General features: G+C 41.6%; 2 protein-coding genes across 14 annotated transcripts in view; one reads left to right on the top strand and one right to left on the bottom strand.

The window, feature by feature from the left end:
* The window catches only part of Mitofilin (inner membrane mitochondrial protein mitofilin), a 37,014-nt gene extending 36,497 nt beyond the window's left edge, over window positions 1–517 (bottom strand). For all 13 annotated transcript variants that reach the window (XM_076211813.1, XM_076211816.1, XM_076211814.1 and 10 more), the window contains exon 1: window positions 407–517. In XM_076211813.1, the coding sequence (XP_076067928.1) occupies window positions 407–451 (45 nt within the window). In that variant the 5' untranslated portion in view covers window positions 452–517. The remainder of the gene's footprint in view (window positions 1–406) is intronic.
* A 199-nt stretch (window positions 518–716) lies between these two features.
* The window catches only part of Crk (Crk proto-oncogene, adaptor protein), a 326,367-nt gene continuing 314,982 nt past the window's right edge, over window positions 717–12,101 (top strand). The window contains exons 1-2 of the mRNA XM_076211807.1: window positions 717–803; window positions 2,621–2,843. Of these exons, the coding sequence (XP_076067922.1) occupies window positions 2,809–2,843 (35 nt within the window). The 5' untranslated portion in view covers window positions 717–803; window positions 2,621–2,808. The remainder of the gene's footprint in view (window positions 804–2,620; window positions 2,844–12,101) is intronic.

The following is a 12,101-nucleotide window of genomic DNA, read 5'->3' as shown; positions in this document are numbered from 1 at the left end:
AAAGGTCACCCAATTCCCATTCCTCATATCTATTAATTATTTCTGGGAACTGGTCAATATTATGGTCCCTTTCCAACAGATTCTGGCTATGAATAATGATGACATAACATGTCCTGGCTATGTATAACTTTCATTTCAATTACCTAGTAACAAACACGGTACTCCGTTATCCTTTTGCACCTTCAGTATGCCACACTGTTTTACACCTTTAAAAACAAGGCAAAATGTTGACGAGGCATACACGTATAATCATGAAGTTTGAGTTTATTATAAAATAATAAACATTTCGTTCCATTGGAGATGAAAGACCTAGAACTAAATCAGGACAGGGCATGAATAACTCTCGTTCATGTGATATTACAATGATGATAGAAGCTTGAAGCTATACTGCCAACGTTAACATTACCTTCGAGGTGATGCGAGGGGTTAGTTTAGAGGGAATCCTTAACATCTTGTTTTCTTGGCCGGTGGCTCTCGCCCGCTAGGCAGACGACCCAAACACGAACGGAAACTTATCAGACTTATTTTAAGATTTACTACGAGTTCAGTTGATTTTCATAGATAACATATATGTCAAGAAATTATAATAAATATTATAAAGATGCCTGAATTAACTCACATGAGGATTTCAATAAATATTTTCACATTTCTGTAATCGGAAAGAGAACCAGAAATATAGTTTATTATTTTCTTGTGCTGCCATCTGTTGACATATGATTAAACCTTCCATAACAACTCAGGTTGCGGTGTAGAAGAGATCCCATCTCTTCTGCCAGTCGTCTCGTACATTAGAAATTCACTAGGTAGTACTTAAAAGTTACTGTTGGGCAGTAAATGAGATCCTAAGTTACATATTTGTGTGCTTTTTTACTTTGAGTGTTGTTTAAAGTATTTTTGTGTCGGCTTGTGCATGGCGTATTTCAAGGCTATGAGGATAGAATGGCACCAGTTCATATCCTCTTACCAGTAACAACACTGTAAGGAGTTACTTGCTTATGGCTCCTTGGTGTATTTGACAATTTGTATATTAATTGCAATGGGATGACAATGAACAAGTGATACATTATGGCAGACTATTGTGGTGGAGATCGGAGGCGGACAAGTGAGAGGGGAATTCGGGCGACTTAGATTTGGCATCGGACCCATCTGACAGTAGACCGGGTTATGGGATAACATGCCCGTTGTATTAAAATTGGGGTCATTTGTAATAACCAACCTACATCGCAGTGCATTATTTCTTTAACGTGTGGTTATTGTTTGAAAAGACTTTGGGGTTGGATTACACATTGTTGGTGTTGCATTTGGTTTTATTGTTTTGTTTTTTCAAGAACAGTAGAAAGTAAAATTTACTTGTCAGTGTTGACATTGTAAGATAGTGGTTTTTTGGGTTGTTTATTACCAGGCAAAAAATGTAAAGTTATCTTGAATGGTTATGGCATCTTGAACAGTGCACTTGCAATGAATATAGCTGATTGATGTGTGATGTGGATTTTTTACATGTTTATACAGAGAAATTCTAAAATTATATGTGTGAACTAGTAGAAGGACAAGAAAATTAAGTTGCTATGTTATACATACAGCAAGTATTTGGCTTAATGCAATTGTTGGTATTTATTTGTTTACCCAAAAAGAGCCGTTGCCACTGAGTGTAAGTGCATCCACAGATGGAAGGAGTAAAAAAAAACCTCTGTAGCATAAAGAAGGAAGTTGCATTTCTCCTAAACCAGGGGGTTTGGTTAGGTAAAACCTGGATCAGTATTTGGTTATCTACAATTATGGGATCAATATCTTCTCTAACCGTTTGGAATTGGCTCTAAGGAAATAGACAAACAAGTGTCCTTTTTGCTCATTCATATAGTTATGATCTATGTTCATGCTTGAGTTGAGTATTCAAAAAAATCTTGTTACTTATTGTTGAACTAACTAGTTTTACTTATTTTCTTGAGGAAATGGCTGTCATTTAGAAAGTAAACAAAAAAAATAGTATAATTTAATCCTTATGATAAATTATTTCATAATTTGACTGAGAATGTGCCATTCATGTTCTCTTATAAGCAACAATGATTTGTCTAATGTCTAACCTAATCTAGGATATGATTCATAGAGAAAGGTCAATGATGTGCTTTTCTTCTTAATCTTTTTTTAGGAATCACAGTAGGTGAAAACTAGGTACCGGTATGTGATCTGACATGTTTTATAACACTTTTGTCAATCTAAAAACTATGAATAGTAATCCCTTCCATATGTGAAGTACTTGGGCCGTGAGTGTTTTTGTATTTGTGGAGTTGGTGGTTGGGGGAATGCTGTCAGAGGGGCAAGAATGCAGATGGTCCATCGACCTTTGGCGCCACAGGGTGTTTGGCTGTTCTGATATGGGATTGCTGTCATATGACTTTTCTTGTACAAAAGTAATCTAAGATCAAATTAAATACCAAGGAATCAGTAATATGCGATTAATGTCAAGTAAGAACAATGGTGGCAAATAGATTATTATATAGATTTTATCAAATTGTAGACTTCAGGTGGGCTAAAAAAATAATGTATAGTTATTAAGTAACACTTTGACACAAATTGCAAATGTCATCTTGCACACTTTTGTTAATATGTGTTTCTTTTATAGGTTACAAAGTGACTTTAGAAATGTTGTGAGGAATATATTGGAAAAGAAGTGTTGCTTTGTGTACTTTGTAAAATTGTGTTCAGTGCAGTCATATATATAAATTAGTGTTGTGATTTAAATTGAATTAGTGAAGTGTTCAGTGGTGCTTGTGGATTTAAAGCGGATTATTAACATCAACCAGGAGCAAGATGACTGCCTCATTTGACCCACATGATCGCTCAAGGTAAGTTCCAAGGTGTTTCTACAAAGTATATTTGCTTCTATTACTTTTGACAAAAAAATAACATCTCTGTTTTGACATTTGATATTGTTGAGAATTAAAACCAGTCATCAGAAAATTGCATCAACAAATTTATTGAATATTGTTCTTGTGTATAAGTTTGTAGATGTAATTTTTATATATATACCAAATGCTATCACAAGGCAGTGTGATGTGTTGTCATAAAATGTGAGGATCTTGGTCACACATGGCAGCCCAACAATATGCCAGAGAAACAGTCGTTTTACTGACCTTGTTCTCTCTCTATCGTGTCAAGACTGATGGAAAGATTCATGGAAAGAGTTGAAATATACTTACATATCTCACCAAATAAGTATGGATTCTAAGAAAGCCACTTCAATATCACACCATTTTTATATGCATATACAATAGCAAAATGAAAACTAAACTGAACCTCACAAACTTTACCCAACCACCAGCAAGCTTCCACAAGAAAGTGCTACCTGACAGAATAGTTATGATGGTAATAGATACAGACACTGTCTCTAGACATATCTTAAAATTGGTCATGGGAATTGAGGTGTAGAATAGTGATAAAAGATTGTTAAAAAAAATTGTAGAGAATGCAAAGGTCTCTAGACAATCATCCATCAAGGACCCTACTGTGGGATCCCTCAAGGAACAATACTGTCACCCATGGTATTTCACATATTCACACATGACCTTCCCACCCGTAACCCAGACCACAACACAACATATGCAGATTACATAACAATGATAGTCAAGCACTGCAACCACAAAATATCAGCTCTCCCCCTGCCCCCCCCTAAAAAAAAAAAAAAAAAAACTTGGTAAGTTGGAACCATGACAGGCACAAAACAATAACTTGCCTCAAAAATTGTCAGTACCAGTTACTGTTGGTAATCAATGGAATATTGTATAAGAAATTGCTTTATTTATGGAATTTGTTTTTATATCCCTATCCAAAAAATGTGATGTGTTGCTCGTTACATTTAGATTACTGGAACTTTTATTGAAGCATTATTGAAATTTATTTCTGGTAACTTTCCATGCCCAGAGATGCTGGGTCCTTGCCCACAGCAGTTAGAGGGTATAAGTAGGTTATGAATTCTTGTAGCATGAGTAGGTCTGTGATATATTTACACAAAAACTCCCCAATAAAGTGAATCGAGCTGAGAAAAAAAATATGCCACTGGAGAATTCTGGTTAAAACCAGACTGCAGTGTAATGTTGGCAGCTATGAAACCCTTGCAGAGAAGATGCACATAAGGGAAAGCTAGGGAGGCCTGAAGACAGGGTTTTATGTTTGGACATTATGTGCATATCAGTTTAATCTCTGAATCGGTCATACCCTCTGTAGAATTATAACAGGATAAACTAAATCACTAGTAAGATGTTTGTATTCTGAAACCAAAATCCTCATAAAGTATCACATGTGAAGGGACCAGTGATTACCTGTATGTGATGGTCCAGCAAAATAGACAGCTGAGATGTCCAGTTTCAAGACCTGTCAATCCTCTCACTCTGTCTCTTGTCAACTTCAACTGTATTACTTATGCTCTTTTACACATGGAGAGCTCACAACTAGCAGCTGCTACTACCAGTTTCAGCTGTTGACATGGAAAAGATCCCACACAGATACAATATTCAGCAGTACAGAGTTTCTTCCCATAGAGGTCTGTGAGAGGGCCTAAGGACCATTGTCAGCTGCTGTGGGACTGTAAGTTTTCCACTTAGTAAAATTAGAGGCAATAATTAGTCACATGAGAATAATAATCACATTGTATGCAAAAATCCTTAAACCCACACTCCCTTCGCATCACACAAACCCACCAAATGGAGCCTAAAACAGCTTCAATAGTATTCTTCTCAGACATCTACAATAATTTATCCCAGTAACACACATTACATCCATACAGAAACGTATCTGGTACACACTTGGATCATAAAACAAGCACTACTTAATAGACTACCAGATTGTAGGCTTTGTACCTCCCCCCCAACCCAGAAACCCAGCAGAGAGATGATTTGCAAGATAAGCAAGAATTGCATTGCGATGCTTACTTTCAAGTCATCATCCTGCACAAAAAATTTAACCACTCAGAACTAGCTTGACAACAGACATTATCATGCAATCATTTTGCATACAGCAACACAAAATCTCTTCACCTAATAACTTAGGGCTAAACCAGTTCCTGTGGCCAGTTTGCTAGAGGCCATGAATCTGCTAGGGGAAAACCTAGGCAATCATTAATAGATATGCATTAAAAAAAATGTATGACAGAATAACTCCCAAATGGGCTCACCATCAGTTTCTAATGAAAGCAAAAATCATATACAAGGTACGCAATCTCAGTTGTATTTGATTAATCCAGTGCCTCCTGGTCTCTTGTGCAGAAGACCTGCAGCCTTCAGGTAATTGGCAACAGCCTCTGTTTCAGTTGTAAAATATCCAGAAATCATATTTGGTTTTATATTTTAGTCAGAGCACCCACTGTTTGAAAGATATATTAACACCATTTGACTTGTTGACAAATATAAACATAGATCAGAAAAAAAAGTATTGAATGGTTGAACCACATTCACCAATAATCAGGTAAAGAATGTTTGAGGTCTGCCTTAAGAATGTACTGTACAGTATAACATGCTTCCAGCAGATTTTAGGACTCTCCAGGAATATAGTGCTTGAAGACTATTTCTAATTGAGATCCAGAGGCTGTAAATGGTGCATACAAACTGAAATATGGATAGTGGCAATGTGTACTATAGAGGCAAACACTACTGAAGATCCATTAATCAGGAGAAAAAAGTAATTCCAAGATTGAAGGTTAACAAGGGTTTGGTTCTGTCTTTAGAGTGCTTAATCTGTTTTGATACTAAAACTTGTATCATAGTCATCATGGCGCTTTTATTCTTCTTTTATTCATTTGTTTAGATATGTAGTCTTAGCAGTATTTGTTCATCATATGGCCACAAGCCACTGAGAAACACCAAGTCTCTTTCTTGTTTTGACCTGTCATGATTATTGTGTTTTATTTTTTCCAGATTTTGTTAATAGATATTCTTTTCCTTGCATGTTGCCGTTGTATTTTTTCTCACTTAAATGATACTGTATAAGTATGTGATTGTTCCTGTATCATCAGTTTGTAGGAGGGAATCTTGCCAGTTGTCAACTCTCCTTGTATGAAAGGGTGAATGAAATAGTTTAAATTGATGCATCTTAGGGTTGGTTGACCAAGTGTCATACCCCAGGATGATACTTTATAAGTATGTGATTGTTCCTGTATCATCAGCTTGTAGGAGGGAATCTTGCCAGTTGTCAACTCTCCTTGTATGAAAGGGTGAATGAAATAGTTTAAATTGATGCATCTTAGGGTTGGTTTTAAGACCAAGTGTCATACCCCAGGATCTCAGTTGACTTCAGCCATCTTTTTTCCATTTCCATATATGGAGAATTGACAACTGGTAAGTGTCCCCATACATAACATGAAATAACGTAATGCGAAAACAGACCACATTTGTATATTAGTGACAGTTTTGAGCATCTAAGAATTGTTACTGACCACCATGGGTTTATGGGTTTGTCATTGAAACCACACAACCATTGTGGTTATTAAGATCTTGTGGATTTTTTCCATTTTGACCTGTGGGATTTTCATCATTTACTGTTGTTTGTCACAGTGTATTTCCTTTTTGTCATAGTTTTGGATTTCAAGCTTGTTCCTTGTCAGTAATGACAATTTTTGCCAAGAGCTTCACTGACTGGAAACCCACAATACCACAGTAGCTGATAGTGGTCCTTATGCCTTCCTATACACCTCTTTAGGAAGAAATAGTGACTATTGTCTGTGTTGTACTGTGTGGGACTTTCTTACTGTCATGTGGTAGTGTTGGGAGGAGAGCATTCTGATTGTCCACATCAAGATCATGACTTGCATTTACCGATTGTTGTCCTCATACTCCAGTCGTTGAAACTCAGGATAGCAATTATTATCTACACATTGCCTTATCCTCCTCCTTTACCCCTAATGTTGCCACCATTTTTCTATTCCCGACACGCTTCTCTCATCACTATCTGGTGACGAAACACATCTTTGCCTCAATCCTGTATCTCCACTCTGGTCTTCCCCACATACTCGCACATCGCATAGATAACTACAGTCAGTAGTTTTGTTGGCACTACCCACAATCCACATCAGTAATATGCCTATACCAAATTCATAAATTTTACGGGTATTTTGCCCTGTCCCAGTACTTCATACACGCCTCAAGATGAAATATGTGCATCCCCCTAATTTGTTTGAAATCACTATGTTCTTCTTGTATCTTGAGCTCCCATATCAGAAATTTTATTTATTTTAAGATCGCTACATTTCCGTGGTGAATGTTCCGTAGTGTGTACTCTATATTTTTCCTCCCGTGGTTTATTTACAATATACTTATTATCATTGTATTTCTGGCCTTTGTATTGTGTTGGTCACAAAACCAGTTTCTTGGGTGTTGGTCTTGCAGCACACATTAACCTTAAACGATGCAGTCACATTAACTTGAAGGCCATTGCTGTCGCCTTGATTTTGAAACGTCATTACATTAGGTTGTATCGCTGATGCCCAGTCATAGGAATTGTTGCTGCCACGTTGGTTCTGGGAATAATAGTAGTAGTAAAGAAAATAGTACATGTCTGTACTATGACCCACGTAAGAGAATGTGTGGACAATGCGCGGACTTTGTGGACGGTTTCCGGTGAAGGTTGCGCAGCGACGCTATCAGCAGACGGTCGCGTCGTATGTTCCTTCGTGTTTGTGTGTTCGCCGCGGATGGAATACATCCAATTCCAGCCACGGGGAGTTAATAGAAGAGGCTGGGGGTAACCAGAATAATAGCGTATGTGCCACTGATAATAAGTCGGGGGGGAGGGCGTAGTGCCACGCTAACGAATAAAATGTCGACAACTTGATGATAAGCTTGTATGGAAATGATGCTTCGAATTTTGTTGTAATCCTTCTTGAAGGGGGGCACCTAGGGAGATGGATGCAGTAGACTGCTGTTAGCATTAGTTTGGCCCACTAACTCTCCTTCGCAGGGGAGGGCAGTTCCATCGGATAATCAAAATCGCCCTGTGGCATTTTGGTAAATGTTCAAATCGTGAATATCAACGTAATGGGTTAATACTCGGGATTAAACTCACCATCGTAATGGTTTTATACTCATGATTAAACTCATCCTCGTAATGGTTTAATTCTCAGAATTAAACTCGCCATCGTCAAGCCTGTATGATCAACCGCCCAGGCGTATTGGTAAACAGACACGAACTTATTCGGCTTGTTCGTGGTTTTGCTCCAGTTCTCAGTAAGCAAGCCTGTTCTTTCGTCCGGAGAGGAGCGGATGTGTGCGTGTGCGCGTGCTTTCCTGTGCGTTGTGGGTCTCGGTAGGGGGGTTTGGGAGCTTGTTTATACAGAGCACGTGAAGGAATGTTGTCGGGTTGGTATGGGTGCTCATTGGATGCCTGTGATGACGGGTACTCAGGCAGGGAGGTGGAAGGTATCTGATCGGATGCTGCCAGTCGGTTGCCAGGTATACTTCCCCCCGAAGGCGAATAAAATCGTCCTGTTTTAGCCTGAGAAATGATTAGGTGTTTTTATATTCGTTATGATACATGTGTATGATTGATAAAGATATCGGTGATTCTATTCAGCTGACGGAAACTTCCCGTCGTTGAAGGATTCAACCCCAAATATACGATAATTTATCCACATTTTGATGACGCTCACGAGATATCCGTAGACGTTATGGACCGGGAAAGGCGACATGACGTCACTTTCAAACCCCGCCTACCTTCCCGTTGACAGATGTTGTATATGTATATATATAACTTTGATCTGTCGCTTTGGTGAAACGACGTTGGTTGTCAGGTAGAAGGTCGGTGCACTGTGTACTCTTTGAGGCTGACACTATTTGTGAAATCTAAAGATGACATTTCAATCTGCTGTAGGGGTTGGGGATCGATCCTCTCTCTCTCTCTCTCTCTCTCCCTCCAATTTTAATGCATGCTCTAACAATTGTAAATATAACGCTGCCTTGCCGCTCAGGCACGCGTAACGTGACGTGGGGTAGGGCGGGGACATTGTACGGCCAAACGACTCCATATGCGTACTCACGCGCGTACGTGCGTAAGATCGTGTACATGTAGGGTCACGTACGTGCGTACACGTATGCAGGACCACGTACGAGCCTCTCTGTATGTGTGAATATCACGTCTCAGGTTTGTATGGATGGTTGTGATGTGTGTGACGTCGTGCGTACGTGACAGCCTGTGTTGCTGACTCGAATGACTAGTGGCATTCGTGTGTGTGTGTGTGTGTGTGTGATGCTCGGCTGACGTCTGATACGGGTTGCGGTGTTACGCGGGCGTACGTGGTATGTTGGTGAGTATGGGCCGACGGATGTTCATCTTGCTTCGAAGTGATCGCTTGTTGTTTTTTTTTTCCCATTCTTTGCGCACTCTCTGTCTCTCTCTCTCTCTCTCTGTGTGTGTGTGTGTGTGTGTGTGTGTGTGTGTGGTTGTAAACCATATTGCATAAATGCAAGAGCAACAGAAGATGTATTTTCACGGTTCTAGTAAATAATGGTTCTGATTTGAGTGTCCACAGGGCAGTGGCAGTTGGAGCGAGTAGGTTAGGTTAGGTTAGGGGCATCATCTCGTTGTTCTTCTTCGGGATTTAAAAATGATGCCGAAAGCCAGTTGGATGCTGTGAGACTCCGCGTTTCCTGTCAACGAAACTCGTCATTGATTGCATGATAAGCAAGAATCGGATGGAATGCGGATAGTTCTCTCTAACTGGAGTCGAGTATCTGCAAATCAATATTTGGAAGGAACGTGTCCTTTGTAAATATACCAGGATACCAAGAAAAAATTATTCGGCTATTCAGATTTTTTTCTTTAAGTTTGTGGTTCTTAACATTGCATTTCTCCCGAATTTATGAGATCCCCAGTAGGAAGACAAACAAGCAACAGATGAAGATTACGCCCCGTGACAAATGCACCGTTCACGTGAACGGCTGCGGCGCTCCTGTTGCAACAGGAGGAGGTAAAGAGAAAACTTTCGTGACAACTATCTCGACTTGCATGACATCGTCCGGAAGGTTGGCATTCCTGATTGCTTGGGGTTGGCTGCCCTGCCTATTCGTCGTCGTCGTTGTAAGACCTCCGAGTGGCTACGTAAATGACCGTATGACCAACGCTTCACTGCCATAGACGTTCTGGTTTGACAAGAATAAAAGCAAAGGAGAGGATATAAATACCTTGGCACCGAGAGTGCAACTCGTGGAGTACGATTGCCAACTCCCTGTTCACACACACTGATGCAAATTGAACGAATGAATTGATGAATAAAGAATAGGTCGTGATTTGAAAGTGTTGCAGCCTGTGTAGCGGGGTTCTGTTGCCAGCTCCTGTTCACCTAAAGGTAGCCGGTGTGGGGGGGTCGGGGGTCGGGGATCCCACGGGGGCGCGGGTAGGGTGGGTAAGGTTGCCAGAGATCGATGCACCTCTTGACGGGAGCCTGGGCGATTCTGGGGACTTGCCACGGGTCGATGAAGCGTGCATAACCCCCGTCAGTGTGGTTTGGCACCGTCCAGGTCTAGGCGAGGTTTAAGTGAGGCGCTGGGGGACCTCTGTCTCTCGGTAGGTGAGCGTCAGACGATTTTGTTCAGCTGAAGGAGACGGGTGACCGAGACTCAACCCAGAACGGGACGCTCGACTGTTTAAAATCGTCTGATGATACTTCTACATGGACATAGTACGCCACCTATTGAAGGCGACTCGAGGTCCAGACCTTCACAAGTGCTGTCGGGGGGGAGGGGTTGTCCACAGCGAGAACAGAGCCCCGTGGTGCGGTGGTCCCTTGGTCCCTTGGTCCCGGGGCCAGCATGAACGTAGGACCCTTTGCTGCCGAGTTTGTGTTCCAATAGGACCCCGTGTTCTTTGGGTTTGGTTGGTAACTAGTTGGGGGTTCCGTGGTTCCCGGTTTCCTCAGCGGTCGGGGTGTGGGTATCATCGGACACCGTATGACGGGTCCCTCCTGTGAAGAAAGGCGTCTTCTTGTAAAATATACAGGCGTTTGAGGACCCCTTAGTCGTGTTGCCGTATTGAGAGAATCTCGTCTCGCCGGGGCTCGTCTACAGGTGTGGGGACTTGTGTCAAAGGGGCGGGGGGGGGTAGACGTGTCACGAAGGTCGCTTGGGGAACGTCTTGCGTATCACGTTACAGTGTGATGGGGGTCAAAGGAGGTGTCGGGCCGGTATGGTGAGCGAGAGTTGCAGTTTGTCAACGAATGTTACCTTCTGTTCAGCTTCGCTTCTGCTTACTCACCCTACCTATAGACGGCCATACCGAGCCGGATTAAGGCACCGTGGTGGGGGCAACGCCGGGGACAGGCAGGTCCTGTGCTGTCCTATTAAGCCGAGACTCGTTTTAATCCCTTCCGGGTGGCTTGCTTTTTCTGTTTGTTCCAATTGCTGCCAGGGCTTTATATCCACTTACGTCACTATCCACTTACGTCACACGGCCCTCCCCGTTCCCCAACCAGCGCCTGTTTATTTTAGGGTGTTGAGTCTTCATCACACGCAGAATCGTCACCTTAGACTTCGACAGGGTGACGATTCTCCATGTGTAATATCCTAGGATGACCATTCTTCATGTGGGCCATCATCCATGGTTTACGATTCTTCGGTCGTATAAGTTGATGACAATAAGCATAACCCTCATTCAACCTAACCTAATCTTTATTCCACTGTTGGTATTCGGGGTATTGGGGTGACAGTTCTTCAGGTGGGATCTCGTGGGGTGACGATTCTTCGTGCGGACGTTCTGGGGTGACGATCATTCATGTGGTCGATTTGGGGTGACAATCCTTCATGTGGGCGTTCTGGGGTGACGATTCTACATGTGGGCGTTCTGGGGTGACGATTCTTCATGTGGGTGTGCTGGGGTGACGATTTTTCATGTGGGCGTTCTGGGGTGACGATTCTTCATGTGGGCGTTCTGGGGTGATGATTCTTTATGTGGGCGTTCTGTGGTGACGATTTTTCATGTGGGCGTTCTGGGGTGACGATTCTTCATGTGGGCGTTCTAGGGTGACTATTCTTCATGTGAGCGTTCTGGGGTGACTATTCTTCATGTGGTCGATCTGGGGTGACGATTCTTCATGTGGGCGTTCTGGGGTGACGATTTTTCATGTG

The sequence above is a fragment of the Oratosquilla oratoria genome, chromosome 29, assembly GCF_046742065.1.
Source record: "Oratosquilla oratoria isolate Oo_2021 chromosome 29, ASM4674206v1, whole genome shotgun sequence".
NCBI classification, from domain to species: domain Eukaryota; kingdom Metazoa; phylum Arthropoda; class Malacostraca; order Stomatopoda; family Squillidae; genus Oratosquilla; species Oratosquilla oratoria.
This window is presented reverse-complemented; position numbering and strand designations above follow the sequence as displayed.